The sequence below is a fragment of the Thunnus albacares genome, chromosome 4 (genome assembly GCF_914725855.1).
Source record: "Thunnus albacares chromosome 4, fThuAlb1.1, whole genome shotgun sequence".
Taxonomy (NCBI): Eukaryota; Metazoa; Chordata; class Actinopteri; order Scombriformes; family Scombridae; genus Thunnus; species Thunnus albacares.
In genome coordinates this window covers 24,343,442-24,367,753 of record NC_058109.1, presented here as the reverse complement: position 1 = coordinate 24,367,753, position 24,312 = coordinate 24,343,442, and the positions used below count along the sequence as shown (strand labels likewise).

General features: G+C 39.8%; 1 protein-coding gene across 5 annotated transcripts; it reads left to right on the top strand.

Moving 5' to 3' along the window:
- The first annotated feature begins 272 nt into the window (after positions 1-272).
- On the top strand, positions 273-24,093 carry srpk1b (SRSF protein kinase 1b). Of its 5 annotated transcripts, none has more exons than XM_044348247.1 (16): positions 273-373; positions 1,031-1,085; positions 14,786-14,913; positions 15,165-15,273; positions 15,695-15,782; positions 15,865-15,952; positions 17,102-17,208; positions 17,509-17,674; positions 19,107-19,132; positions 19,234-19,462; positions 19,632-20,063; positions 20,925-21,019; positions 21,212-21,319; positions 21,902-21,971; positions 22,193-22,285; positions 22,566-24,093. In XM_044348247.1, the coding sequence occupies exons 1-16, from the start codon at positions 361-363 to the stop codon at positions 22,748-22,750; spliced, it is 1,992 nt and encodes a 663-aa protein (XP_044204182.1). In that variant the 5' UTR covers positions 273-360; the 3' UTR covers positions 22,751-24,093. The 5 variants fall into 5 exon arrangements, with proteins under 5 accessions (XP_044204182.1, XP_044204185.1, XP_044204181.1 ...); XM_044348250.1 differs by having other exon boundaries at positions 357-373; positions 1,031-1,089; XM_044348246.1 differs by lacking the exon at positions 273-373 and adding an exon at positions 392-557.
- Positions 24,094-24,312: the final 219 nt, after the last annotated feature.

Here is a 24,312-nt window from a genome sequence, read left to right as displayed (position 1 = left end):
AAAAACTGTGAACTCAAATCTTTTACTTGCAGTGCAAATAATACATGATGAAATAATATTTGACAGCATATAAGTAGTTAACTACATAACTCTTTCTAGGAAGTGAACGTCTCAAAGGTTTGCTGCGCTGCAGCTATAAAATAACCAATATGACCAAATGGGTAATATTCGGTTCACAAAAAGATACTATACAAATACAACAGACACAGTATACATGCAATAAATACAGCATATTTCTATTCACTCCGTCCCGTGTAGCTCATTCCACTCTGTTTGTTGGGTCGTTCATTTTCGCGCACTTCAGACTTTCGACATTTCCAACAGTCCGTGAACGCAACTCTTCTCCTGCCTGTTATCAGCATGGAAAGAAAAGGTAACGTTGCTAACAACTCTGAAATGCTTTTTTTACACCCACTACTTGTAACACATTCGCTGTTTTCCTAGACATTTCTCTGGCAGATTAATTCTCATAAGGATTGTAACAACTAATGTCTCAACAAGCCACGTAACAGTTGATGAAAAGTAAAAGTGGACCATGCGCTCTGCGGAGTGTGTGAGTGAGTGTGTTAACGGCATGCTAGCTGTAGCATCAGACTAGCATGTGATCGTCTGCGCCAAAACTTTCATACAGGTTTGGGTGAAATAAATAAGAAACAGGGTCCTCAGCGTTATTAACAAATGTAGCAGTGCTCCACAAGATACTGGACAAACTATGTGTGGTATTTACAATGAAAAGCACCAAGTTACTGTTAGCAGCTAACTTAAAATGCCTTCTTATAAGGGGCAACACACCGCCGAGGCCGGTTTACTGAGCTGTTTGAGAGGCTTTTATTTCAGCTAAGTAACCTGCCAGACATACAGTGGCTAATATAACCCGTAACTACGAGTTGTTTTTTTGCACCTGCAGGCCGGACGTTTCTCTAAAAGCACAAAATAGCTAAAGCAGGTGGAGAAACAGAGGTATATGGGTGAGGTTGGGCGTTGAGTTGTTGTGTTAAGCCTTATTATTTTTTTCGCCTCTACTTTGCAGTACTCGCAATGCAAGCAAGGAAGAAGAGGATAAGGCCCAGAAAACCTGGCAAAAAGTAAGTTGTAAAGCTCTCCCTGTTTGTTTTCATCTCACAGTTTACTTGCCGGCTAGAAAGCACACAGCAGGAGGTTCACTCAGGAGCACTGCTAAACTGCTTTTTCTCACTTGGCTGAAAAACTTTGCTCCTAGTAATGACTTGCTGACATGAAATGATGTGATATGCAGTTGCCCTGCTTGCAGCATGCAGGTGAAGGTGCGTGTTGTTGGTTTTGGGAGATGCAGCATCACAGTGTACCTATGAGCAAGTTTGTGAGTTGCAACACTTTGTATGATGTAAAGGTGCAGTCTGAATTTAGTGGCATCTTGCAGAACAAACTTGGCAGAAATATAGGGATATAATATTCATAAGTGTGTTTTAATTAGTGTATAATCCCACAAAAATAAGAATAATTGTGGTTCCTTTACCTTAGAATGAGCCCTTTATATCTACAGAGGGAATGGCCCCCCTTCCACGGAGGCCACTATGTTGTACCGCCAGGTTTCTACAGTAGCCCAGAATGGACAAACCAAACACTGGGTCTAGAGAGGGCCTTTCACATTTTGTGCAAGTTTCACCGCCACCATAGGTTCTCCTACACGCTTGGAAGGGGAGGGTGATTCATTTGTTGGCAGTCTGCATCCTCACCACTAGATGGCACTAAATCCTACACACTGGTCCTTTAAAGGACGAGTAAATTAACTACATCAATACAAACAAATGACCTTGACATTCAAGTGCTGAAGTAGTTTATTATTTAGGTTATGGCAGTCACTTAATCCCAGTCAGTACTTTTAATGATTCCCTTTAAGTGGATTTGACTTGACATATAAAACATGAAAGATACAGGAACCTTGATATAGACTTCTGTGTGTGTGTTTGTGGTATGTATACTCCCCCTAAGTGTGTCCAAACTTTTGACTGGTACTGTAGGTACACATGATGTATTGTGAAATGTATCTGAGGTTAGACAAATCATTCAATAACTGTTGTTGTGTATTCTGCTTTGACTTCAGGATGGTAGGGGGCATTTCTGTTATATGCAAATTAAACTAAGAATGATGTTTAAAAAAATGCAAATGACCCCAAGGCACCACACAACAACAACTCCATGTGGCTGAAGTTATTATGACAATGTGTAAACCATGGAGTGCACTGTAAAGGTAACAGAGCCAACTGTGTATTTGTGCCAACTGAGCTTTTAATAACATCAACAGCAAAAACAACAGACCAGCCTCGTTATGTTCAGCCCAACATGTAAAATGGAAAGGTTGTTTGTTTATGCTGAACGCTGACAGAGTATCAATAAACCTGAGAGATGAGATCCAAATCAATTCAACACTCCAACAACCTAATGAGAGTTAATTCAGCAACGTCTGTAAGATGTTTAATGTTACATGTCTTGCACTAAATCAGATTTGTGAAGCTCAGTTTGTTGTGTGTATCTGACTGAAATGTCAGTTATTCAAGAACTGTCAGGAATGTCTTAAATGGCCTCGCTTGGAATAGCTGCTTGGATTTTTTTATGTTTTCTTTTGTAATAGTTGTTGCATTGTTTAGGCCAGCATTTCGCCGTTCTCTCAACTAATTAGATAATTAGAATAAACATTTATTGGTTACACATTACAGGCGATGCCCAGGGAAGAGAAATACTCCACTCCGTTTTTGGAGCTTTCCACGTCTTACGAAACAATTCGCTATTGTTCAAAACTAAATGTTTAAACAAAAAAGTATGGATGATTAAATTATTAAACTAAAAAACAACAAGAAAATTGAGTTATTAATAACATGTCCATGAGCTGATGGCAATGGCACCTAGTCACTTAGAAATTTAGTTAAACTATTTATCTTATGACACTCGAAGGTATAGTTAGTCACTATCGATGTGTCGACATTACCTGAGGCTAAATGCTGCCAGAAATATGCTGATTGTCCAGCAGCTTGTAAGATCAGCAAATTTATTCCATATGAACATCCTTTGAAAAAATGTTGCGTGCTGAAACGAACAAACACCATTAGATCCCCATGCAGGACAACACTGCTAAAAACAAAAAGCAAAAAAAAAAGATAAAGATGTGGATAATTGAAAGGAACCAGTCTAACATAAAGCCACTGTGTTCTCTGTGCTGAAGTCACCTACTTGCTCTACCTGAGTAAAGATATTTGATTGCTGCACCTGCAAATCATGATGTGATTTTTGTCATGTTAGATAAGAGTATCTCTTCTATTCTTCTCATCAGTCCTCGTCCTCTATTTCACCCCTCTGTCTCTATCAACTCTCTCCATCATTGCCGACCACAGTATCACCAACCACTAATAATAATGACTGATAATCTCGTAAATTTGCAAGACAGCCCTCCATCCCGCTTCTCCACATCTCTTAAGACTCAACCTTCAACCTGTTTGGGCTTCACCTCACTTTTCATCTCCTTCCTCCTGGGCGAGCTATATAAATATACTGAACCTCTGTGCTCTTATCTCTCTAATCACACCGTTACCCATCTCCCTGCTCTCTGCCAACACGCCAGTCCACCTACCTCTTTTTCTATAAAGATTAATTTATGCTTAGTCGCTCAGTAGTCTTGACAGTTATCTCTGGCCAAATAAAGCCATCACATTATTAACCTTTTCAACCCGACTCCCACCCGGTCATTCACCCATGAATAAACATGCAAAATGATTTTGAACCAGTATTGTTCAGGAGAGGGTCAAGTGGGTCCATCAGTTCTTTTCTAGGGGGTCACTGCTCCATCCGAGGAGGTCAATAAACAATACCATGAAAATTGTTCATACTGTGAGTGTGACAAAATGATATGAGAATTGATATTAGATATATTTCAGACATGTTTTGTTTTTCGATTACTCTGAGAATTTACAGAAGAGAATTTATAGAAAATGATAAAATCATATGATGCAAAAATTGGACAGTCGAGAAAGGGGCACCCCTTTATTTTAATCAACTTCAAAGAACTTGATAATTCACCTGTGAATTATGTAGAAAACCACAATAATTTACTTTAGCTCACATTTAGTGATAATAGCCATATTACTCAGTAACTGAAGTTACTTTTTAATTATTCTAATCATTACAGGTAAAAGTAGTTATATTTAGTGGTGAATGCTGTATAGTTGTCTACTTGTTATGTATTTGTACATGTTTTAAGGTGGACATTATTGCAATGGTTCACTCTGGCACAAACCCTGAATATTAAATGTTATGTCTATGTTGATGATAAATAACATTCTTATTTCCTCTCCTGCCTTTTTTTTTTTTTTTTTTACAGTAATTATTGTAAAATCATCATGCAATAATCATGCAATCATCTAAAAAAGCTTAGCATTTTTAGATAATTGCTTGACTTAACCACAGCAGCCTCATCACGTCCTAAATTGATGCTCATAGCTGGACGACTAATCTTTTCTGTTGTTACTAGGCTACGGTTTCTCCTACTTGTTGTGGTAATTTTAAGTTTATTTCTGGGACAACAAAAATGGCACCAACATAGTCTTCACAGCATTCTGACTCAAAATGTGAATTAACGTTAATTTTTGATGACAGTATGGCTCCACTTGGATTATTCTCCTACTCAACAAACACCGCTGTGTGACAAGTTGACATTTTCGCAAAACTACCAAATGTTACACGTCAAATTTTACATACAGTGTTCAGTTGAAAATGCATCATTTCAGTCGATTACCATCAAGCAAGCGACAAGCATCCAAGCATAAATCAATATCTTCGCTCCTCTATCTCGCTCTCTCTTGCCCTTGCACCCATCACGTTCCTTCCCTCCCACTCTTTCGTGTCAGTCGCTCTGTTGTGGCTGCTGTGCTGAGAGGACGCAGCAGCTACTGTTGAGCTGAACAGCCAGGGGAGAGGAGAGCTGAGCGCAGACCTGGACCCAGGTCACAGCAGCCTTTGGTTAGCTTTGATGTGCCACTCGACCCAGTTTAGCCCATTTATAGACTGGTTGTAACATAGCTGTAAGCATAGTGTCACCCGGGTCATGTGGCTCCTGGACTGGATCTTCTCCATCAATACAGCTGTGGTGAAGCTAGCCAGTGGTCTCACATGCAAGTGAGTAGCACAACAAATCTTGTGCGTGTGTGCTTTGAAGAGAAAGCAAGTTTGAGGCTTTGCTCATGTCTGCACCGCTGGTTGAATGTGTGATGTAGGGAGTCAGGGTAGTAGTGTTTTAGTTTGAGTGTGTGTGTGTTAAAGATGCCAGTTTAAACAGAGCTTGGCTGACTTATTGATGGGCTGATCCATTTTTCATTAAGGAGCAGATGCTGACTGTTGTCGCTCTATGAGGTACCTGACTACCTGCTCATGTGTTTTGCTTAGTGTGTGTGTGTGTGTGTGTGAGCAGGGAGGGGATTGATGATGTCCCTGGTGGATTTTTGCAGGCATCTGTTGAAAGATCTCATCCTTTTCACTTGTGTGATTTACAGTATCTTTTTTTTTGCATCACTTCAGACATGAAACCACTTGTTTCAGTGCCTCAGATGTAATTTTAGGACTAAATGTGCATTCAGGAGACTGAAAAGGAGTAGCCTGTATTGCAGAGTATTTACCAGCACTGCTGCTCTCTGTTGTATTTTGCTTTCATCTCTCACTCTCTCTCTCTCTCTCTCTCTGTGTTTTCTCTCAGCCATAGCTGCAGTTCATTACATAAGCCTTCAAATCTTTTATCATCTGCAGCCCACTACAGCTCTATGTCTCTATTTCTCTCTCTTGCTCTCTGTCCTCACCCTGCAGGTTAACTAACCATCAAGTCAGTGGCAAAAAATATGTAAAGGGGACGCAGGTGGCTTCAGGCCATGAAGATGATGGGTTTTCAGGTTTTTGTGCAAAGAGACTAATTTTTGTGAAGTACAAGAAAAAACCTGCATTAGTCTAACTGGGTTTGTGGTATAAACAGCTGTGTGTCTTTCTCTCAGTATGATTAGTCATGCAATCTCTGAAACATTTTAATAGTGTTCCTTAAAATTATACTTTCCTTCATACTACATAGCTCTGCAATGTGTAAATGGTGTAGCATCAAACATGAAAATAAAAGCTACCTAAGAACATTTCAGGAGCTAAAAAAAAATGAAAAGGCATCATTTCTATACACAGAAACACTTGTATGCCTTAAAAAGCAGGTGTTGGAGTGCTGAAGTGAAAACACTGCAGCACACATACACAATTTCTGTGCAATGCACCCTCAGCTCCTAAGTACAGTCACCTAGTGCTGCTGTTTCATTCTGCTGCCCAGGCACTTGGCATTGATTATATCTGAAGGGTTGGTGAGGAGGGGAGGAGGAGAGGATATAACGTTTTGGCCACATTCCATCCCCCAAGAACTCTTTCTTCCTCTGTGCCCCTGTTTCTTTTTGCTCTGGAGATCTGATAGGGCTGGATGGGTGGAGAAACCAGGAGACGCTGACACATGCTGTCACGTCAGATGTGTGCACAGGAGTGATGGAGATGTCAAGTGGTGGTGGGTCTGTATTAGATTTCAGCCCTCATTGGCACAATCACTATGGCCCATAGGAAAATGTGGTCCAGGCCGCACTAAAACTGACCGTTAGAGACTCTGTACAGGACAGCTTCAGCACCAGCTAATGTGAAAAGGTTTAAAGAGGTGTACAAGTTTGTTAAATATTGGATTGGGGATTGTTGTTGGACTTTATTTTTCTCATTAGTGTCATTGCACACATTGTGTACTTTATCATCTAGTGTCCATCTTTTAGAGAGAGACAGAAGCTTTCTTGCACTTGTTTTTCTATTTTGAAGTGAAGTTCATGAGTTTTCTTCATCATAAAATGAAAATTGAGACCATCAACTCTAATCTAATGAATCTAATCTAATGTCTGATGAAGTCACTTCAAATAAGGGATTAGCTTGTGATCCTGTGAAAAAAGGTAGTTATTTAATTCGTTTTTGATGTCACTTAGGCTCCAGCTAATGATTATTTTCATTAGCGATGAATCTGATGAAATGTTTGAAAATGGTGAAAAAATGTCAATCACAGCTTCCCAGAGCTCAAGGTGACATCTTCACAGGTCTTTTTGTCTAATCTTCAGTCCAAAATCCAAATATATTAGCACACTGTTACATTTAAGGAGCTGGAAAAAGAAAACTCTTGGCAATTCTGCTTGAAAATATAATTAAACTATTTATTCGATTATCAAAATAGTTGCATATTAATTTTTTCTTGGTCGACTAATTGTAAAAATAATACGAGTTTTCATCCACTGATAGCAGAAAAATGCCCTCCAACAGCCACTAAAAAGACCTTTTTATATTATAGCAGGAAAAGCACAGGTGTCACTAATCACGTTAACGATGGCTCAGTTCTGTTAAAGCTCCCAGTAAGTCATGTCAGTAACAGGGCGTGCACAATAGCAGGTCCCTGAAATGGGATGCAGCTCGTTATTGATGTTATTAATTACACCTGTGCTTCTCGTGCTATGCAATGCAAAAAAAAGTCTGCTGTGGAAAAAGGTCTATTGTCTAACATGTGATATATGTTACATGTTGTATCTTTGTTAGAAAATATGAAACAAGCCACTAATACATGCAAGAATCACCAGGATTTGTTCAGAGTTACAAAACTGTGCCAACTGTGCTGTGAGGAGGAGCGAGCCTCTGAGGTGCTGCGTGTCACCACTGAGCCCAGCAGGGTGGTTAGTAAATACCTCACATGTGTAATTGCTATTTAAGCCTCTTTTTTTTGTTTCTAAATATGTTAAACACACAACACTGATATAAGATAACTGTGGAGATGTTTGACTCACTGAATAAAATGTAGAATTTTTTTTGTTGTTGACAAAATTAAATAAAGTATTATTTGGCAATGGGATGTTAAAATCTATTAGCTCAACATCTGGATGTGCACCAATACTGATATCCGTTGCTGCTGCATAGTAATAATATTCATTTCTGATGGAAGCACGGATGACTTACAAGCATTCACTTCTGTACTTGATCCACATAATGAAGTACTTCATTATTCGTCATTGGCTCTGAATGAGGACATGTTTGTGTAAATCTTTGACAGCTCAGACCTGAGAACAGATGTGTTGCTTATCATTTGTCAAACCAAAACTTGAGTACTGTACAATCAGCAAAAATAAAGGAACATAATCTTTGAAAGAGAAGATTATATTAATAAGTCACAGATGGGAAAAAATAAAAATAAGGGTGAGATGAAAGTCACATACTGCCATGACAAACTCTTTCCAAGAGTTAAAAGGTCAAATAATACATTTCAGAGTGAAAAAATGTTATAAAACATTATATAGATAAAGCCAAAGAGTTATTTGACAGTGATTCAGTGGAAATGGCAGTCAAACACTTGGGCTCATGCCTCTGGTGTTCTCTGAAGCTTCTCCAGTGTGCAACTTGATTTGTTAGATAGGCGTTGTGTACAGATAGAAAAAACAGAAAAATTCTGGCACACATTTCTTAAAAATACTTTGAGTAGATGCAGAGAAATGCTGAAACACCTCACACAGGCTTCTAGCACTTCAGTATGAAGAGCAACAACTGCAGAGGCTGGGGCATAATGAGTGCGCAACAAACTGTCTCAGTAGCATTGCTGTTTCAGTGCAAAAAAAAAAAAAAGGAGTGAAACAGTGGCTGGCATATAAGATTGGGAGGGTGACGATGATGGACAGATGAAGAAGAGAAAGAAGGAATGGTGTTGTTTTGGTCAGAGGAGGAGGAGGGGGGTGCTGATGTCGTCCCTCACCTGCAATGCAGTGCTGTGCCGCATCACCCAATCATCTCCCAGCTGTCAGTGAAGGGGGCCGGACCAGAGGCTGACGACAGCCAAGGAGAGTTCTCGGTCAGAGACACAGAGAGAGAGAGAGAGAGAGAGAGAGAGAGGCAGTTAGTGTTTGTGAGAGGAAAAAGTGAGCGAGAGAGTCGGCGAGTGTGTTGCCCTGAGCTCCAGGACTCAGAGCCTGCAGCAGAGCCTCTACGTTCCTCCTCCTCTGTCTCCTCTTCCTCTCCCCTCTTCACTCGTACTCCCCCACTCTCTGCTCCTTTCCATCCTCTTTCTCTTTCATCTTTCTTCCCTCCTTTTCTCATTCTGTTTGCCACCCCCCTTCCTCTGTAATCTCTGCTTTTTCAGTTATCACCAGTGATCGCTCTCTCCTCCTCCACTCTACTTTTCACTCTCCTGGTCCTCTTCTGAGCCCTCTTTCTTTTTTCACCCAGCGGATGGAGTGAGAGGATTTTTTTAACACCTGCACTTTTTCCTCTCCTCCTCTCCTGTCCTCTTTTCATCACGTCCCATGGGCATCCGTGCATCTTGCAGGTAAGAGTGCTGTGGGTGTGTGTGGGCAGTCGTGACAGCCAGAGACGTTTTCAGGTCATCCTGATCCAGGAAGGGCTGGGTGATACGGTCAAAATCAAATGTCACAATATGTTGGACCAAATACCTCAATATTGATATTGCGACAATATTTTAGAGATGACTATTTGTGCTTTCTCAAAATATTTACACCATGAGATTTTTGATAAATGATCATCAGTACTGTGGATATAATGACTAAGTGGGAAAAGGTAAATAATAGAACAGCTGGAACAGTCTCATATCATGATATCGATGTCATATTGATATATTGCTCACTAGGTCCAGGTGTTTTGATTGTTGCAGTAGTCCTTGAAGTATCCTGATTGTTCATGTTGTTGTTATCTGGTGGACAGAGGGCATTGAACTGTCTCTGTCTAACTGTCAGTGTACCACGGTGAGAAAAAACACTCGCCTGCACGAACTTGAAAGGCACAGTGTGTTGGCTTTGAATGTGGGAATGCTCCTGTTGAATTCAAAATGTTGTTTTTAAGTCATACATAACTCTGTATTTCTTCTTCTCTCTCTTTCTTCTTCATGTCTTTTTGCCCTCTACTTACTGAACATAGTGTTAATTTTGGAAGCTGTTTTTAGATCTAGTCCTTGAAGGTACATATGTTCATGTTGCTTTATCTTAAATATTTACTAATAAATTCAACAGAAAAAAACTGGACGTTTTGGTCATAGCCATGAAGAATCACCAACATTTAAATCTATTTTTAGTCAATGAAAACAGTTTGTATTTTAAATGTCTTATTTTAGGTCAATATATTAGTCAATAAAAACTTTGTGAGCCAGATTTTAAACAATATGTGTCAATCTCATTCATCAATAATGTTAAGATATTTTGTGTGTTTTGTCTTCAGTCTTTTAAAACGTTTGTTTGTCTGTTTTCAACAGCTTTAACATGAAGAGATTTAGTCAGATTTTGTTGGCTAATATTAATTTCATCTTGTCATCATCTCTGCCAGGAGAAAAAAGGTTGTTGGAAAATACATTTGGTCACAGCTTTAATTACAGAAATTAGCCAGCACATCAAAGCGCAGTTTTAGTCCTTTTTTTTAAAATATTCATCAGGAAGTTATTGTTACTCAAACGCTTTTGTGTTTGAGGATTTGAGGGACAGCAAGCAGGAGAGAAAATGGAAAATTGTCTTTTACTTTAAGCGCAAGTGAAAAACAAGGAGGAGATTGACCCAGGTAGTGTTTGAATAAATGTAAACACACAAATGTTGTGTTTTGTAACAACGATCTATAATGAGAGCATGATCTACCTTTTTCAAATCTAAACACACTGAATAAAAGACCCAAACATTTTTTTAAATATTCTGACCAAATCAAATAATGTGAGTTTTCCCACATCAGTGACACCTTTTTTTTCTTTTGAAGAATCAAGAGAAAAATCTCACAGCAGATGGGTGAATATGTAGAAGCATGAATATAAATCTGAATCTTTTTGGTTGCCTCCTACACATGAACCAGATAATCAATATCAGCAGGCCCATATTATTGGATGATATTTTGATTATCACTGATACATCATTATTGGTTTGTATGTTGCAGGATACAACTTCGTTAACTGCATTCTTAAATTTTTTTTCATATCGGTCACAGCATAACAACATAAATCCTTATCTAAACAAAAACCTTGCTCTGAAGAATTAACAAACACTGATTATTTACTGATGGACTTAACTCGTAGCAAAAGACCTAATTTATTAATTAATCACTACACCTCTGACTTCATCTCAGCATCATAATTGCCCTGTTTCCCCTCAGGAATAGTAACACAAACAGTAGAGTTCAGCAGGCAGCTGAACATGATGCAGCTTTGTAAGCATGTTTTTGCTAAGATGCATCCAAAGTGGTCCTTCTACTCAGGCTTAAGCCAATGAACTGATTAGCTAGCCATGCTAATCCTAATGACTTTTACACTGTTTGCAGGCAGATCACAACAAAGTACCCTCAACCGAAATAATCAAACTGAATTTGTTGCCTCTACCGTTAAATTACTGTTTTAGAGGCAGTGACAGTTCCCAGTAAACTGTTTTCTTCGATTGGATGTACGGCAAAGTCAGCTGCTTAGACCCTCTCATAGCTTAAGAGATCATATCTAACTTGCTTTAATTAGCTGTAAATCCTCCTCAGCACCATCTCCAGTGTTTTCCATTTGACTCAATAACTCAAGTCCAAATGTGCAGCAGAGAGTTTGTATGGAAGACCACTGAGAGTTCATTTGAGGATTGAAATGCTGTTAAGAAAAACAGTGTTTCCTGTGAAGACAACATCTGTTCATGCTGCATAGACATAACATGATTTCTTGCCGGAAGCTGTTGGCCATTCTTACCTGCACAGCCATCCTCTGCAGTAATACAGTAAAGCATTATTAGGACTCAAACATAAAGAAATGGATAATAATGCCTTCTGTGCAGGAATGCTGGCCCAGATTCCTAGTCTTGTTTCCTGATTTAGCATTTTTATCAAATCTAAATTTAGTTTTTGTGCAGCTGTTTGTGTTAAGACAACATTAAGCAGCAAGCAACAAGCCAAGCAGAAGTTGAGCTTATTTTGCTGAAAGATGAAGAAGAATTTGTATGAAATTGCATTTGGTTTAGATGATACATGTAATTGCTTCATACTGGTTGGCCTAAAGGGTGGGGGGGCGTGGCTATAGCTGTTACTGATTGGTTGATCTGTGTCTGTGTTGTTCATTGGTCATGTGTCTTTGTGACTTGATGGTGAAGGTCTGGTGACAGTTCAGTCTCTTCCTTCAGCACCACGGACAGCACCAAGTGTGCAGCTGCTTCAACACACCAAACAGTGTTCAGTTGATCCAAAAGTGAATAATCAGCCAAACACATCACAAAAACAAGGACAACTAATGATTATTTTCATTATAAAGTAGTCTGGCCATTATTTTCTCGATTATTGGTTGCTCCATAAAATGTCAGAAAATGGTGAAAAATGCACATCGCAGTTTCCAAAAGCCTGGGGTGACGTCTTGAAATCAGCAGTTCAAACACAAATACACTCAGTTTACAATGATATAAAACAGTGAAAAGCTGGAAACAGTGAATGTTTACTTGAAAAAAAGGACTTAATCATTTATCACAATAGTTGTGAATTAATTTTGCATCAATTGATTCATAGATTAATTGTTTGAGCTCTAAAGATGATTATGTGGGACAGTAATGGGACTTGTGTGCAAGTCCTTCATGGCATGTTCTATTGACTGACACAGCTACGTGCAGCTGGAGCAGCTGGATACTTTCCTCTGGAGTGCTGATAGTAGTGACATGCTACACCTTCACCATCTGCACAGGCTGCTTGTTTTACTTGTTTGATTTCCAACCCTGTGTTTTTTTTTTAGGGAAACACACACAGTCTCTGTCAGCTTCCAGTGAGCTGTCCTCTATGAGCAACTGGAGAATTAGCTTTAATAATTTAATCCACCATGTTCAGTTTCACACAACACAATCTGCTCATTTAAGCATTGTTGAATCACCATCAGTTATTCAGCAATTAATGTTTAATGATATTAGGTCTTGGTCGAAGGACTCTTTGTGATGATGCTCCAGCCTCAGTTGGTGGGTTTGAAAGAAAAAATGTTGCTTATCTTTGGCTGATTTGTTTTAATTTCATTCAAAATTCACTTTTTAATAATGATAATGTGTGTCAGACGGAAGTTCTAGACCAAATATTAATTCATTCTTACTAATTCTTGAAAGCATAAGGACTACAAGCTGGATTCAACGCGGCCATAATAGTTTTTATAACAACCTATCAAATAACATTGTGTGATGTAGCAAAAGTAATATATAGACACATTTTGAAAACAACCCCTCAGATTTCCTAATATTTGGTGGTACTAAAATGTTATGAAGCTTTTATTGCTCACTGTTGTTACAATTAAGGAGCTGCCCGAGGGAAAAATATGCAGTTCCCGAGTCCAGTGTCTGCTATTTTTGCCACAGCTTAAAATGACTTTCTCGACCGAAGAGAGCAGGAGAGGTGAGAAACGATTTATGAGTTGAAAATGTCCAGCGCTGCAGCAGCTCTCATAACCAGGTCACTTAGCTGGTCTGATCCACTTTACTACTGCACTGTTTCTGTGGCCTCCACAGGTGACGTGATGTCTCTGTCTGAGCCTTTCTGAGTTTACGTGTGCAAACCTGCAGCCTTATAACGTCAGTGTTTTCAACAAAATGTAGTGAATAGCCAGTCAAAAAGAAAACTGTAGCTTCATGTATACATTTCTTGTATGTACATGCATTTTGACACTTTGATTTGTTCTTAAAACACACATCTAACTAAACTTATCAGTATTTTTCAGCAGTTTACCCCAAATGCTGACTAATTTAGAGTGACTAAATAACAGGGATGCTCCTGTCGGCCTTCTTAGGGCTGAAACCATCAACAAATGGCTCTGGTATTTAAACATGTTTACAGAAAGCTGCTGTGTAAGATACCCTTAAAGCTACCACTTCAATTAAGGTGTTACTGGTGTCATTTACAGAGTCGGACACGATTTAAAATGATCTGCAGTTATATTCTCGAAGCTGTTGGAAATATCTTAACATCCATCACAACTTCCAAAAAATGTGTCACTTTAACTTGATACATATTTTTTTGCCACGCTAGCCTGAAACCTACAGAACTAATGACATTCCCATCAGCCTCAGCTGTATTTGGTGTAGCAAATGTTAGCATGCTAATATGCTAATAAGATGGTGAACATGGTAAACACTATACCTGCTGAACATCAGCTTGTTAGCATTTACAGAGCTGCTAGTGTGGCCGTAGACTTTTAGTCTTGTTCAGACATGGCTACTGTGATTTCTGGACATAGTTTTGTAACAGAAACTTTCCCGTATCAATGCTAGATGCTGATTGATCTTCAGATCTTCTCAGTATTGATATCTCAGAGTCAGAGTAGCAGCTCATAGCATTACAGTACATTACAGTACTCTTTTTTTTTTTTTTTTAATACAATGTTCACTGCTCTTCGTTTTGGTCCTTTTGTGCTTACATGACTGTTCTGTTTTCACAGAAATATCAAATGGGATCTTTGCTTGCTTGTGATTTTGGTGAAATTAGAATCGATCCTTATCTACTGTATCGCTTATGAGTTTCTTTGGATTAAAGCGTAGGGTGCGTTGCCTCTGAAAATGAGATATGGAAACCACGTTCTCGAATCTGTAACTCTGTCGTCTCAGCATCACTCTTTTCCTCTCTGGGCCTTTCCAACAATGTCTTTAACCCTTTGTCCCACTGTCACCCTTTGCACTTCCCTCCTTCCTTCCTGTCTTTTACATTCCTCGCCTGCCTTTCCAATTTCTTTCTCTTAATCTCACCATATCTCTTCCTCTCCCAGACCAGAGCCTCATGGTCGTGGAGGCGGCTCTCAGCCGGGTCAGGCAGACTCTCCCCTCCCAGAGCAGGACGAGGAGATCCTGGGCTCTGATGACGATGAGCAGGAGGACCCCAACGACTACTGCAGGGGTACGAATCTCATTCCAGTTTTCTCTTCAGATATCTAATGTGTTTGTGTATGTTTGAGTCCATTTAGTGCATTGACTCACATAGTTCATTGTTATCAGGATTGAAATATATTTCAGTAATAATACACAGATGAACTTGGACTAAACCTGATTAAAATTATGAGAAGACTGAAATATGCTCTTGCAAAACAGCAATATACAATAATAAAAAAACATTTATGAGCAGATCTGTGTATATCTTTCTTCGGACAGGTGGATATCATCATGTGAAGATTGGAGATCTGTTCAACGGGAGATATCATGTGATCCGTAAACTGGGCTGGGGGCACTTCTCCACTGTGTGGCTGGCCTGGGACATCCAGTAAGTTGGCTCCTCTTGACTCCGCTTAACTATGTGGAAGTTGGACAGAAATGTACAGAATTGGTGGACTTCATGAAGCCATAGTTGCTGATAGCAAAGAAGTGTGTTCTCTCAATAGTGTTGAAGTGACCGACTAGCATGTAGAGCTAAGGGTTGCTGTGTGTATTCATAAGTAAGTTACAGAAAGAGCCAGGAATTTCAGCCATGTTGTCGCCTACATATGTAATATTTATAGATTATATGCATGAGAATTATATAAAACCTGATCAGCAACAACTGAGTATCATGCACCTGTAGGAAATGATGGTATAATATATGGTATAATGGTTTCTAAATGCCTGGTGTCGTCTTTCTTGTAAGAAGCTTATGTGGTCGTGATGAGTGAAATTACTGATTGTGTGTGTTTGTGTGTAATTTTCAGGGACAAGCGCTTTGTGGCCATGAAGGTTGTGAAAAGTGCTGAACATTATACAGAGACGGCCCTGGATGAGATCAAGCTGCTCAAATCTGTAAGACACTCAGTCATCAAGACTACTATATTCAAACCCCACAACTCCTACAATTGTGTGTATGTGTGTCTGTGTTTTCCAGGTGAGAAACACAGATCCCAGTGACCCCAGCAGAGAGAAAGTGGTGCAGCTTCTAGACGACTTCAAAATTTCTGGCATGAATGGCACTCGTATCCTCTGTTGTTTTGTGAAAAAGTGACATCTCACGTCTTCCTAAAATACAAAAATCTACTATGTAGTTTTCCTAACATGCATTACATTCTTCACCACATCTAATCATACAGCAATACAGTAATATATACAATATTATTGTCCACAGTTTTAAGTTGCAGCTATTGCAAAGAGATATCTTGTTCATAAACTGAATAAAGATAACATTTGACACAAATGACTGTATACAAAATGTACTAAATTGAGTGCCTTTAAGATGGTGCATACTGACCAGTTTGCTAACTGTTAGTTAACATGATGGAGGGTTTGCAGGAGCTATCGTGACCCGTCATTCTGTGAAGGAAGGAAACAGTGCAACAATAGCAACTTAATTGCTTGGCATCTTTCCATTTTTGTCTTTCCTACTGTTGCTGTCTTAATGTGACAGCTTGGACATACTGATTACACTCATTCCAGGCCAAATAGCTACTTTAGTGTTGAGTATCCAAGGGTAAGACTGCATCACCTCGGGGGCAACATTTGTCCGCATTACTTTAAAAGATGAGCCAAAGATCTGCCAGAATTATTGAGTCCTCTATCTGGCTCTCTAAAGTCTACTTCAGTTTTAGTACACCCCCAGATTCACACCCTGCTCTGCTATTTGTGGTTCACAGATGTGCATCTAGCTGTGTGCTTTGGCACGTCCTTAAGTGTCACAGTCCCTGATGCACTGACACTCGTGCCATCCCTTTCTCTCCCACGCCATCCAGTCTACAGCTGTGTGTTCAGGCAGTACGCCCAAGCATCCTCTGGAAATCAAAGTTAACTTTTGTGGCGTATATAGAAAAATTGTTACCACAGTCATGGAAAAACCATGAAAGGTTATTAAAGTCAATGTATGTGCCTGGAAAACAGTCCATGTCAAGCTTGGCTTCTGCAAAATCTAGTTATCTGTGTATCAAATACAAGCATTTGTACTTTAAATCAGCTGCCCAACAAAAAATGATGTAGATATGTATATGTTGTGTGTATGTTGTGTGTGTGTGTGTGTGTGTGCTTTATCAGTTTTACTGGCTTAGGTCCACTGTCGGTTGCGAAAACTCTAATTTGCTCAGATTTAAAGTCAGATTAGAAGTCCTGTTCCATTAGTCCTTGACTTTGGATCTCAGATGTGTGCATGGTGTTTGAGGTGCTGGGATACCACCTACTGAAGTGGATCATCAAGTCAAATTATCAAGGCCTGCCGCTGCCCTGTGTGAAAAGCATCATACGACAGGTACTGTAAAGCTGCACGAAAACAAGTTATCACTTAAATCATTAATCACCCTTCAAATGGGAAAATAGTCTTTTCATGCTTTGGTTTTGGTGCAGTGTCAGACAGGTCAGTGCTATCAAACACTGGCAAAAATAAAATACTAGTGCATCTTTGCGAGACAGTATTAACTGTATTTTTATAATAATAACACTTGAAGTATTTCACTTATTTGGGTGTAGTCTAAAACCACAACACCCCTGATGGGTTGAGGAATTCTACGGTTGTCATGACATGCTTTACTCTTATGGTCTGTCCCTGCAGGTTCTTCAGGGTTTAGACTACCTCCACACTAAGTGTAAGATCATCCACACAGACATCAAACCAGAGAATATTCTTCTGACTGTCAATGAGCCCTACATCAAGAAAATGGCCGCCGAAGCGACGCAGTGGCAGAAGACTGGCGCTGCACCTCCCTCCGGTTCTGCAGGTCACAACCTTTCCCTTCTCAGTGCTCCTCTAAGCAAGTTTTGTGCTTTCGTCTGCATTTTTCTGACAACTTTCTGACAAGGTTTGCTGTTTAGATTTTTCAGCTGGTCCAGTGCTTTCCATTGATTGATTGACATTTTACTTATTCAGTGGTTCACTGCACAAATATAAGCCCTTATCATCAATAATTGTTAACATACTTAAACATGACTCAAACTGTTCATTTAATTAATAAATATTTTAGGGCTGTCCCCATCTCAGGATTTTCACAGTCGGCACTTTAGACCAATGCATCAACTCGGAAGGCAGGAGGGACAGTGATGTGTATATTTCTCTATACTTGTTGTAGCTGTTATTTTTTTTCTACATACTAAACAGCATTACATTATAAATTTGTTTTTTTCAATACAGCCTCCTATGAGAGTATTATTCATGTCTCCGCCCAGTTACTGCAGTTACAGTACAGTCAGGCACACAGCCAACATGTTTTATCTGTAAGACTCGTGTTTTAATGCTGTTGTTCATCATCTCTGATGTGAAAACATCAGATTTCCAATCAGAGAAATAAAACGTGTGCGTCCTGGTATTAGTGCAGTTATAAAATCCAAGCGCAGCACAGAGTGTCTCTCCTGCCGGCTGCTGACAGCGCTGTCAGCTGATGAGTCAATCACACTGGATGGTAGAGGAGGAGACGGAAGAGACGCTTGTTATGTCTTTTTAAACAGGAGTTTAGCCGACTTCACTGCATTTAACACCGGAGCTGAGAGCTTGGAGCAGGAAACAGCCGCTCTGTATCACACTGTCCTCTGTCTCCATTATTTCTCTCTGTTTCCATCACAGTTGTGTATTTAGGTCATTTAGTGACAAGAATCTGTAAAAGTTTGCAGCCTGTCATGCTGTCACGCTGTGTTACTCTGTGTATAATGACGTGTCAAAAAAAAAGGCAGCGACTCGCCTGAAAAAATGCCAGATGACTCAGGGATTTATCAACTGATTTATCGTCTCAGCGACTTTTAGGGGGCAGCCCTAAAATGTTTTCAATATAGTGTTGTCAAGAGGCACAAATGGGCCATAAATTGGGAATAAGATGATTTTCCAGCTCTATGGTCTAATCCTGTGTGTGTGATATATAGTAAGTGTTCATAAACTTGAGGATTCTGACTTAAAAGCATGTTTAAGTTGCTAATAAAAGAGGAGCGGTTCACTGTGTGTTGCTATGAGTCACCACTAGATTGGTTATGGAAATTACCAGCTTGCTCAGAGGAGTGTGTGACTCCCGCTGAGCCCGGTGCCGCCGCAGACACAGTCTATTAGTACAGCTTGGTGTGAATCAACTCAGCCACCCGAGCAGAATACTAATTATAGAGAGGCGATGGATATGCCACATATGTCGTTCACTAATGTAATCCTCTTGTTTTTCCTGTTTCCTACAGTGAGCACAGCCCCAGCACCCAAACCAGTAAGTTATGTTGTCATCAAGTGATACAAGGACTTTGTGCAAAATACATTTGCGAGTCAGGTCAGAATAAAAACTTCTCTCCTCTTGTTCTTTTTGCCAAGGTGGCCAAAATGTCAAAGAACAAAAAGAAGAAGATGAAGAAAAAGCAGAAGAAGCAGGCGGAGCTGCTGGAGAAGAGGATCCAGGAGATGGAGGGAGGAGCAACACCCGAAGGAGGAGAGGAGGAGGAGGATGAGGAGACGACAACAGAGACCACAGAAGATACAACTTCCTCTACTACCCTCTCTATGTCTGCCACACTGCAGGACATCGTTAACCATACTATCACAGGTGATTGACTGGATTCAATTTAATTTAAAGATTTTGATTGAATTTATGGATTAAAAACCATTCAGAAAGAACAGATAATATCTGGGATAAGCTCTAATCAATAATCATTACGTGTATCTTGATAAAGAATGAAATTGAGTTAAATAATCCATGCTTCTCTCTGCTATAGACTCGACTCCCGACGAGCAGCCCCAGCAGATGTCTGAGGGAAATGAACAGAGAGAGGATGCAGCCGAGGAGGAGAACAGAATGGAAGTGAACTGCAATGGCCACGCCTCCACACAGGAGAGCGAGGCCAGCCCGGAGAGCCAGGTACACAGGACCAAGAAGTCCACAGAGGAACTGGAGGACCAACAGAACGCAAACCAACCAGAAACCAAAACAGAGGCAGACGACACATTACCTAACAAAGAAGACCGCCAGACCTGTAACGGTTCATCCATGGACCCCAACCTCGACCCACCGCAGCTCCCAGCTTCTCTCAGCCCAGACTCTGTCACTGTAGAGCTAAAGGAGGGAGACAAGGCAGAGAAGAAGGAGGAGGAGATGGATACTCAAGGGGAAAACAAAAGAAAGGATGATGAGGAAGACGGCCAAAATGGTTGGTTAAAAACAATGTTTTGGGTTTTGGATGTCTTATGCATGTTTCTACACATTTCCTCTAACTAACAATCTTGTTTTAATATGTGGCCACTCCAGGAATTCTGCAGAATTACGGATAGGGATACACTAGAACACTCAATAAATCGAAATGACTCAGAAAATGTTTTTATCTCACACTTGCACTGAAATGTGCAATTTGTTGTCATGGAACATTTTTTCACACTTCAGGAATTATTTGATGTCATATTCAACAACATGAGTTTATTAAAGGTGTATAACAGCACATACAGTCCAGTGTAAATCATAATGTGTTTCAGTATACACATCAGTTCAATATCCATTACACTGAGGGGGAAAAAAATCCAGTATAGCGTCAGCTGTAGTATCCCATCAACCGGCTGTACAGTTTACAGAAAGAGACAGAGGTGAGCAGGCTGTATTAGAAAACAAAGGTTGTTAGTAAAGCTAAGAGATGTAGTACATACATTGTTTTCGCTAACCGATTACTTGGTGGAGAAACCCTCTACTGTGAACTGTAAGCTCTCATACTTGCAAAGTAGCAGCCTCAAGTTTTGGTTTATATTTATGATTCACAAAATGCCCACCCCGAAGATGAGTTTTGTTATTTATGCTTGTTTTTTGTTAACCAAGTAGAACACCACCAACAAAAAACAATGACAGTGACTCAGACAAACAAAAGCATCTCCCTTAACAGGAAGGACAAAAAACAAAACAAAACCAATTAGCTCATACTGTCTTTGTTTTCTCCCATGTGTCTAATTGTTTTCGTCATCCTTCCCCCTTCTTTTCTACATCATCCTCTTCTGTCTCTGTCTCCCTCCTCTCCTCTCTTTAACAGGAGCATCAGGCAGTATGTTGGTAAACCCGCTGGAGCCTATCAATGCTGACAAGCTGCAGGTTAAAATTGCTGACCTGGGCAACGCCTGCTGGGTGGTGAGTACAAATATACATTAGCACTTTTTTTTTTTTTTTTTTTTTTTTTAAATTCAGGACTCTTACTGGTAACTTGAAAGGTCTGTCCACTGTGAATTTTCCCTGTGCTTTAAATATGACCTATTTGAATAATAAAAAAAACAATTTAAAAAAAATGGCTCTCCTTTTCCTTTTCCTCCCTCCATTCCACAGCATAAGCATTTCACAGATGACATCCAGACACGGCAGTATCGTTCGCTTGAGGTGCTGATAGGATCCGGCTACAGCACACCAGCAGACATCTGGAGCACAGCCTGCATGGTAAACAGATACAAACACATACAAATGCCTGCAGAACTGTAAGGAACTGATGCCATAAACACCTGCTGGAAAGACAAACTGAAGTTATTTAAACTTTTTAAGGTACCCTGTGGAGTAATTAAACTGTTACACCATGTTCACCTCACACCTTGCACCAAAACATAATCTGTATAGCCTTAAGAGTTTCTTCGTCTCCTCCTTTATTGGCTCATTTGTACCTCTTGAGGAGCTTGACCGCCACTAACTGAGTTTGACCTCAAGTTTGACCTTGCTGCCTACACAAGAATATTTGAATTAATTAAAGCCTGATTGTAGATCCGGAGTTGGAAAACTTTTCCTTAAAAACAGCCTTCAAACACACAGGCTGTTGTTGGAGGGAAGTATAAAAAGACAGAGAAGCCTTCATTGTTAATGGAGAGGAGATGGTCACTGACCCTCAGACTGAATCTACAATCCTCTGAAAGGATTTTGAAGAATCATGACAAGATGCACAAACACACATGCTTTAAATCCATTCTTAGGTTTATTCAAATACTACTCTGTATCTACCTGTTGTTGAGTTCATGTGTGTTTTTTCCTCAGGCCTTTGAACTTGCCACTGGAGACTATCTGTTTGAACCCCACTCTGGAGAAGACTACTCCAGAGATGAAGGTTAGTGCCATCAAAATGTAAGATTACAGGCTCTAACTACAGGGTAATAATGACTAGACATGCTGAAATGATTGTTAATGACAGATTTATCTGAGGCATCATAGACTGAAAAATCTACAGAGCGAAGACCAAATACTTGTGACAATGGTGACTGAGTACATTAGTCGGAAAGGACTAAATTCTCTCATTTTCCTCTGTGTGTTTGTCTTGTCTCCCTGTAGATCACATAGCGCTGATCATCGAGCTGCTGGGTAAAGTTCCTCGGAAGCTGATCTTGTCAGGCAAATACTCCAAGGAGTTTTTCACCAAGAAAGGTAAACACACCCGCCTCGCCACCAGCTGTCTGCTGTCGCTAAATCCAGAGTGTCCTTAAAATAAACTCAGGTATGCAGTGCAAAAGTTACTGTTTCAGACTGAGCACCTGATGGCTCAAGGGAACAACCACCTGCTCCGTTTGAGGACAGAACTTGCAAATTAAATCCAGTTCAGCTATTTCAATCCCAGAGAGTCAATAACTATCTTTAAATACTACATAATACCCTAACATTCATCACTGTAATTATTGAAATGTATTTTAAATGCCTTTTCTCCCAGGCGATCTGCGTCACATTACCAAGCTGAAGCCGTGGGGTCTGCTCGACGTGTTGGTAGAAAAGTACGAGTGGTCTAAAGAGGAGGCCTACAACTTCAGCAGCTTCCTGCTGCCCATGCTGGACCTGGTGCCTGAAAGGAGGGCCACAGCAGCCCAGTGCCTCTCCCATCCATGGCTCACATCCTAGAGGCCGCCCATGCACACCTTTACCCCTAATATTGTGAAAGGATCCATTTGGTTTGAAGATTCTGGCCTCAAAAACATACAGTAAACAAAACACATTCATGTCTGCAAGAGCCTGTGACTGCATCGTGCCTGCATCCTCCTGTCATGGCTCTCAGATGCTCCGACACACACTTAACTACACATAATAAGAGAGAGACTGCTGCTGAGTCTTTGTCCAGAAAATGATGGATTACACTGGTTATAGAGGGAACCCAAGGTCGTCTTCTTCCTGTATTTATGGCTCTTTTTTACTGGCTGCATACTTATCTACTTTTTTTTCCTTTTGTTATTTCTCTTCTTTTTCCAGCTCTTTCTCTGCAGCACGTTATTTTGTCCGATCTTGTGGTACTTTTAGATAGTTAATGGATGGATTTAAAAGGAAGTTGACAAAATGTCAATGAAAACTCAAACATTGCCATGAAAATCACATACCATTATCTTTTAGATCATTGATAAAGCCAAATCTGTGTGTACTCTAGTTTGCCATGCCAGCTTTTATGCCTTTAGCTTTGTTAATTCTTCGAATTAATAGCTGTGTAATGCTAACAGGCATGAAGAGAAACTAGTATCATTCTTAGCACTAAGTAAGCTTTGTCCTTGGGGAAAAAAACACTTTTGTACATTTGTATACAGGCTGGACAGGAAGAAAGGAGACTGATCTGAAATCACACTCAGAAATTGCAGATTTGTCATATTACAGGTATTATTCTTCGTTTCAACATTGTTTCATGTTGTCCTGGGGAAAAAAAGCACTTGGAACATGATAATGTGAACAACATGCAGATTCCTTCTCTGCTTCATGCACAAGCTGGCAAAAGAAAACTTGCTGTTTCATACTTGGTTTACTTTTTGCCCAGTAAGAAAGGCTTGATGTATCATTTCTTGCATTAACAGTCAAACTATATGTGGATCCAGGTCCAGTGTGTACAGTAGTTTGCACCAAAGAGTTGGCCTTTAATCTCTCCCTCTCTGCAGCATAAGCTTTGTACAGTGTCCAGAAGAGACTGTCAGTAATGATTGAAGGCTTTTTTTTTTTTTTTGGAAATTCTTTGAAGAATATTCAGGTGATTTCCAGGTGTATGAAAGCTGAAGCTCTGTTTCAGGTGTTTCTACTGCACATTAAGGCGTTGGATTTGAAAATAATAGATTGTATTAATACGGATGCTGTAATACTGCTTTCATTCCTCTCAAAGTAATGTTGCCCAGCTCTTTTTCTATAAAGTCTCCTTTTCTGTCCATGTCTCCCCCTCTTCCTTTGATTGTTTTTTTCTGTAGGTAACAAGAATAAACATTTTTCAAAATCTATTTGGATTGTTTTTGCCTCATGAATCATCACTGTTGGAGCAACTCAGCGTGGACAGGTTTGGATAGAAATCCCCTGAGATGATTTTTTTTTTTTTTTAACACATCATTTACCTAATACATTATAAGAACATCCAGAGAGCAGATACAGTAGGAGTAAAATAGTGATTTTATTCATATTTAGAGGCAACAGATTCATCAGGTTATTTTGAGGGCTGATGA